General features: G+C 50.5%; 1 protein-coding gene across 1 annotated transcript; it reads right to left on the minus strand.

Annotated features, from left to right (window-relative positions):
- Positions 1-227: 227 nt before the first annotated feature.
- On the minus strand, positions 228-6,722 carry LOC104910970 (DNA-binding protein SMUBP-2-like; the record flags this gene model as incomplete). The annotated part of the gene is made up of 6 exons (XM_031553419.1): positions 228-706; positions 1,776-1,960; positions 2,308-3,141; positions 4,671-4,794; positions 5,149-5,243; positions 6,536-6,722. Coding segments are annotated over 6 exons (1,623 nt in total), but the record flags the coding sequence as incomplete, so codon positions are not given.
- Between the last annotated feature and the right edge of the window lie 704 nt (positions 6,723-7,426).

The following is a 7,426-nucleotide window of genomic DNA, read 5'->3' on the forward strand; positions in this document are numbered from 1 at the left end:
CAAACCAAGGCTGTGCTCGGAGCAGCTCTGCTTGGGATTGACAGTGCTGTTTGCTGAGGGATGAGAAGGTTCTGTTGTGGGGCTATGCTGTTTTTTTTGTGTGTGTATGGACATTAGTGCACTGGGATCACAGTGGGAAGGAGAGTGGCACCCAAAGCTTTTCACTGCCCGCAGACATTTACCTTTTTGCAGTAGCAGAGAGAAATGTCACAGTGACAGCTGATTGCTTTCAGTGTTTTAATATCTGTCTTTATTGGCATGCTGCAGCCTCTCTGCGTGCATCCTTTACTTTGTCAATCAGGATAACTGGGACAAATGAAAGTGCTCTTCCCCATCTGAGGTTCAGTGAGGTCCCAGTGCCTATTTGTTCAGCAGCTACGGCGCTGACTCCATGCTGTCTACCACCCAAAACAAGAGCTCCCATTTTCCTCCACCCTTTAGCAGCATCTCTGCTTTATGCAGTCCGACCTGTTGGCTTCAAGTGCCCAGAGAGAAAAAATCAGCTCCTTCACTTCTCCTTGCCTTTCTTCTTGCTCTTGCGCTGGTTGGTCAGATCGCTGAGCTTCTTGTCCAGGCGGCGCTGGAGATGGGCTCTCTTGGCAGGGTCCAGGGATTTGTCCTTGGGGCTGCTCCCAGGGTACAGAACCCCTTCCCTGCTGATCCACTGCCGAGCGTGTGCCTTGGCCTTGTCCCCGCAGCCGTGAACCTAGGGAGAGAGGGGACAGTGGTGGAACTGCGTGTGACATGGAGGGACATGGGCTGTGAGCGTGGTGGTGACGGGTTGATGGTGGGACTTAGAGGTCTTCTCCAACCTTAATGATTCTGTGAATCAGCAGCTTCTATTCCTGGAGCCCAGAACTCCTCTTCCACCTGCTTTGCATTCAATTGAATCACAGAACGTCCCGAGTGGGAAGGGACCCCTAAGGAAAGGATGAGCAAGTGGGGGGAAAAACACTTCCTGAACAGGGGTTCTGGCTTCTTTGAGGTGGCTCCAGGTAAGTGCTAACCCACACAAGACTCAGGCATGGGTATGAGATCCTGGGTTATTTGACACCAAGGCCTGATAACATGCAGAAAAAGGGCTGAACTTTGAAAAGTAAGAAAAACTCATTGATGTGGATTGTATCCCTCCAATTATTTCTCATTACAATTCAGCAGGGAGAGGTGATTCTGCAGGAAATAAATTTATATCCCAACAAGCTTGTGAATGACCATAAATACAACTATTCTTTGCCATGGAAACAGATAGTACTTGACAAGGGGAAAATCTATGCTGAGGATTTATAGGTCAGCTTGCTAAACACTGCTAAGCCCCGGGAGGCAAGAGCTACGCCTGGGTGATGAGGAGTGATGGGAGGAATGGTGCATGAGGAGTGGTGGGAGCAGGAGGCCATGGATGAATGGAAGCTTATCACCTCTCAGCCATGTCCGCTCTGACTGCAGAGCTGAGGCCCAAGGCTGGCTCACCATGAAGCTTCCAGCCCTGCAGATTGAACCTACTTGTTTGCTTCAGCACCAGAATGGAAATGCCAGATAATGGGAAGGGTGGGCAAAAAGCAAAAGGTGGAGGGGGAGAGAAAAAGCTCTCAGGAGGAGGTGTCCAGAACCTCCATGTGACAGCCCCTTCTACCTTTATAAAAACATCTGACAATGATGGTTTGGCTTTAAGCTCCCTGCAAGGAAACCTTGCCTGCAGAACTCTCACTTAAAGCCCTTCTGCTGGAAGCATCCTGCTCCTCTCCAGCCCCCGGGCAGCTTTCTGGCCCTGTGCATACCTCTGGGATGTGATGGCTGAGGCAGTACCGCCTGTTGCAGTGTGGGCAGAACTGGCCCAGGGTTGTGACGCTGGCTTTGCAGCGGGGGAAGCCACAGGTGTTGTCAGCTTTAATGGCAGCAGAAATCAGAGCGTCTATATCTTCCTCTGATGCACTGTCTGCTCTGGTTTTAGCTGCTGCTTTTCCTAGGTAGAGGGCAGAAGAGATGCAGAGGTTTAACAAACCCAAATAACTCAGAGACCCAGGCAGTGCAAAGTCCTGGAGCTAGTGTGTGCAGTGACAGAGACTTCATGGCACTCGCTGTGACACTGAACTCTGGCTCATGCTCAAAGGCACAGGTGGGAGCTGAGGGTCTCCCTCTGCTAGAAAGTGGCTGGGGGAGAGGAAGGGATCACACCTCGCTGGGATAAGGATTCTCAGTTCTGATTCACCCTCACCTCCATATTTAGGAGGGGCAGGGTACCTCTCAGTTCTCTCCCCATGTTTGAGGGCCTCCAGTCAACCTCCTGCTCCTGTGAAGTGAGGTACCTACCTTTGCATTCACTTTTGTCTTTCTTCTTGCTGCTGCTGCCCCGAGTGCCAGCGCTGGACTCCTGCTCTTTCTTCGCCATCTCCTCCCGCCTGGCCTTCTCTCTCTGAACTCTCTCCAGGTGCAGCCTTTTCAGGTCCACATTCCCTGAGCACTTACTTCTTCCTCCTGGCTCAGCAGGGGCTGGAGCTTCTGCACTAGAGTCCTGTAGCTGAGGAGGGGGCTGCTGCTCCCTGGGGGTTACAGCTGGGGCAGCCGCAGCCTGACCAAGCTCCTTCTTGCGAACACTGATGTAGCGGTCTCTGCCCTCCCCAGTGCTGACGTGCTGCAGCCCGTGCTCCTCGGCCAGGAGATGGACTAGCAACCGGTCGTGTGGACTGAGAGATGAGGGGAAGTCCAACTGTGTCTCACCACTCTCCAGGAAGGCTTCCAGCACAGCTTTAAATTTGTTTGTGTCACCTTTTGTGCCTGGGCTGTCCACCCCAGGTCCACTTGCACTAGGAGAGCAACGTGCTGCTTGCTTTTGAGGAGCTGCTTTAGCTGCTGCTGCTGCTTTGGGTTTCCTCCCTGCAGCTGGCTGCGTTTTGGGGCTGGGTGCTGCAGGGGCCTTGGTGCTCTGCTGCCGCTCCCCTCCGTGGGAGTAGTTTTCAGGGACGAGGTCATCGAGGTACTCAAAAGCCGTGCGCACCTGGCCGTGCTGCCTAAAGTGCTCCAGCAGCCGTCCCAGGAAGGCCTGGCTGCCCACCGTGTGGCTGTCGCAGATGATGGCCACGTGGCGCCGGGCACGCGTCACCGCAACGTTGATCCGTCGGTCCTCAGCAAGAAAACCCACCTCGCCTGCAGGAAAACCAAGAAGGAGTGAGCAAACAGAGGTTAGAGAGTCTTCTTGGGGCTGGCGTGGTGCAGGGCTGGCTCCTGCTCTCACTACGACCAGTTGGGAGCTACAGATCCTCAACCATCCCAGGGTCAAGGCATGTGGAAGCAGAAATGTTCCCCAGGTGCTGCTAGGTGGCCTAGGGCATGAGGTCAGGCTGAGAAAGGTTCACCTGGAGATAGAACTGCAGTTAAAGTGCAGGAGGCACTCTATGCAATGCCCCCTGCCTGCCCCCAAGGCATGCACACAGGGCTGATAGTAACAGCAGCTCTGCAAAGTCTGCTGCTGTTCTCGGGCTATTTTCTCAAAGAGAAGCAGTAAGAGCTAGCGAATGCCAAGATGACTCAGTGAGGCTCAGCTATTGAGAGGGTAGTGGGGGTAGCTTTCGAGTTTCCAGTCCCCGAGGATAAAGAGAAGGCCAGTGGGGAAGGAATTGCTATCTCCTCTACTGCAGTGACCAGTCTGGCTGTTTATGTCCAGCCTCTGATGCAGCAAAAGGATTTCCTGCTGGGTCTGGAACGGCTGCAGAAGGATGGGCATCCCCTGAGCTGATCCATGTGGTCACAACAAACTCTGTCAGGCTGCTACCAGCATCTCTCATGCCCCACAGAGAACAGAGCTCTGCCTGGACAGCACATGGAGCTGCTGGTAGTAAGCTCTGCCTACTTGTCGTGCATGGGAAGAAGGCCGGAGTCATTGCTGAGGACATGGGCTCCCACTGAGCCACCGGCGAGGTGAGTCACCGTGAATAAGGACTATTCTTAGCCCTACACCCCACCTCCATCCTCCTCCCAGCACTGCTTTTCCTGCTCCAGGTTTTCTTTAAAAAACGCAGAAAACACCTCCCCCTTCCATGCGTCCTTTCCCCCTTTTTCCTTCTAGACATCAGCACTCCTGGCACATACACAGTGTCTCATCCTCAGCAGCATTAGTGCGGGAATGGATGTCTAGCTGAGGATCTGAAAAGGGGCAGAGGTGCTTCTCAGCACAATCCCACACGTGCCCTCTGCACGAGCTGCTGCCTCAAAACCCTTCAGCAGCTTTTTTCCAGCTATTAACTCCCACTGCAGTCACTGATAGCAAAGAACTCGATTTTCTGCTCTAGATTTTGCTTCCAAAAGGAGCATTTTCTGTGCACGACTTGTAATGCTGGCTCCTACTTTCTTCAGTCTCCAAGCCCCATCCAATTTCTGTCTTTTTCTCAGCGCTCCATTAACCACAGTGCCAACCCAACATGTACCATACACAGGATTCCAGTTCAATAATTTTTGAGGTCGCAGGAGTGTACCTAGCATGGGAACCTCCCTCTGCAATCCTGACAGCAGGTGTTGATTTAAAAATAATGAGGAGAAATAAAGCTGAAAAGGATCTTGCTACTAAACTCACTCAGAGTGAAGTGCTAGAGACAGTCAGAATTATCCTTGGCAATGTATTGAGTGACCCATTCCTTCCCCATTCCCATTCTTCCCCTTCTCTAGCAGCAAGTTCTCACCTTTCCTGTTGGATCTCACGAATGACAAGATCACTGCCTCTTTCTCTCTGCCTTGGAAACCATCAACTGATTTAATCTCTAGCTCAGGATACCTGTGGCAAAGGTGCTCTCTTAACATATCCACCTGATAAAACATGAGAGAGATAAAACTTAGAGAAGTGCAAAAGTACTCTTGCATTAAAATGGCATTATTCTGGAACAGCCTCTTCCTCTCAAAGGCAAAAGGACGACTGCTCACGTCTCCCAAGTGCTGACTCCTGATGCTGGGAGTGGAAAATAACTCTCAGAGAACCATCTCCCTCCAAGGCCTCAACTTTGAGAAGATGGCCACAATGACTGATCATGTAATTTGTCTCTGCTGCCTTCTGCATTCTTCTCTCTGAGAGTACCCTGGTATTGCTCCTGGAAGTGTCAAAGTTTGAATCTGCTCTCGTATGCATGAAGAAAGAGAGGAGGTTCCAGGAAGCTGCCAACTCACCTGGAGGTTGTAGGGGGCTACAACAGCGATGTCTCGCGCCTTCACACCAGCATCTACCAAAGCCTGGATGTGCAAACCAGCCAGCTGCACTTCTCCTAGGGCACAAAGCAGAAGGGGCAGTGAGGCAGGAGCACATCCAAGCTGATGGCGACAGCAGACTGGATGTGCTACAGATTGGAGAAGCTTGCCCACTTCCCCTCACAGCAAAGAAAGGCTCAGGCAAGTTCTGCCTGTGGTCCAGCATCGCAATTCCCAACTTGGCTCACTTGGATAGATGGTGATGTGCTATGCATTCCTGTCCCCTGATTCTTGCCTTTCCAAGTCACCAGCTCCCTATATCTAAGCTTAAGAAGAGAACTCTCTGAACAACCCTTGGCTTTCTCCTGCCTTAATCCAAGAGATCAACACTAACCCAGGGAATAAATTATTTTCCCTTTGAAGTGAAACTTTAGACCTCACTGCAAATTTAATTTTCCTCTCTGTGCTGTGAGTGAAAAAGCCTCCAGCTTCTATGTCCCTGCATTTCCAACACCTCTGTGGTCACATAAAAACCTTCATGTTCCTCCCAGAGCTGTCTGCTCGGGATGGTGGTTGCTTCAGGGAGATTGAACATGGACAGTCTAAAGAGAAATGCAAACTATTCCACATGTTTATCTGCAAGACTGACTCTACCATCTATTTTGCAGCAAAACACATGTATAGCATTCCAGAATCTGCAGTCTGCTGCTCCAGAAGGCTAACTCCCACATTTTGGAAGACTTGCATTTATCTCCTGCTTAGGATCCCTGACTTATCTCAGACTTCTGTCTGGAGACAAGAGCCTTTCTCTGTCTCAGAGGGGTATGGAAAAACGAAATCCTTTCTGCTGACAGTTTTCTAAGCCATAACAGTGTTGGGATATGTGGATTATCAAGCGAAGCATCAGATTTTGGACAGCCCATGTGCAACACAGCCTGGCAAAGGCCCTCTGTAAGCCTACCTAGCCAGACTAAAAGTAGGAGTGTGAGCAGTATCCCTAAAGAGCAGATCACATCCATTCACCCTGCTGCAAAAGCAAGGACACAAAGGAGGTAGTGTCTTCATGTTCCTATTAAGTTCTCTTGCTTTATTGGAACGGCTATGGTGCGTGACTTTGCACTAAATCTCCATAATGAAATCTATTATTTAAAGTCAGAAAAACAGCACAAAGCTTGGTGCCTTGAGAAGATTGAGAAAAGCCATGTGGGACTTTATGAAAGTGGGAAATGAAATGAATGGGAGACAGTTCTCAGCCACATCTACAGCCTGGGTGGAACATCTCAGGACAGTGACTCAGCAGCGCAGTAGCCCTTGGGAGGCTGAGGACTTCAGTCAACTCCTCCTAATAAAATATTCCCAATACTAGTACCTGGATTCCCCTTAGACTGTTCATCTTCCACTTCCAGCTCCAACAGGCCGCAGCCAGCAGTGTCTATGAGCAGTAAGGGAATCGTGGTCTCTTCTGTGCAGGTGACTCCTGGCAGGTCCCTGCAAAAGATGTTGGGAAAGGGCCACCTTAACAGCACTGAAGATATGCCAAAAGGTGCTTGGATGTCTTATTGCTCGCTCCTTCCTACAATACAAAGCTGAATGCTGCTTGCCAAGGGCAAGGTATGGACCAACACAGGTGCGCTCTGGAGGTGGTGAGAAGCTAAGAGCTGAGACTCCTCACCTTTCCACCCCTCCAGGCTTTGGTTCTCTTTTCAATGGCAGTGATGCTACTGGGGAGCCTGGTGGGGTCTCAGGCTTTTATCTCCAGGCTCCCTGGGATTGCAGCCACAGCCACAAGCAGAGGAAGTCCTAAAAGGCCCGAAGAAGTCTGGCAATACCAGAAAGCCACAGCTGAAAAGACATTATTCCTCTGTGTGATGGAACTGCTCTTTAGATTACTCCAAAAACACAAAGAGCTGTGAGGAGGGTCAGCCAACAGCACTGTGAGTCTTCTTGTCAGCTCTGTTGCACAGCCCAGTTGTTGCAGGCAGTGTAGGGAGACGGTGTGGGGGTGTCAGTGACTCGCTTAAATGATCTCAAAGAGGAAAAATATGCAGACCTAGGAAGCTGTTGCAGCTGATTTCTGTTTTTACACTGCTGAGAGTGAGGGAAAAGAGCATTACCAGAGATTTGACAGCAGTGCTGTAGGGCAAGAGAAGAAAGCGTGACACAAGGAACCACAGAGGAATTGAGTTTTCATATCCCCTGTACCTCTAAAACTACTGTATTCCAAAAAACCCGAACTAATTAGCCTCTTTTTTTTTTAATT

Source organism: Meleagris gallopavo, chromosome 5 (assembly GCF_000146605.3).
Source record: "Meleagris gallopavo isolate NT-WF06-2002-E0010 breed Aviagen turkey brand Nicholas breeding stock chromosome 5, Turkey_5.1, whole genome shotgun sequence".
NCBI lineage: Eukaryota > Metazoa > Chordata > Aves > Galliformes > Phasianidae > Meleagris > Meleagris gallopavo.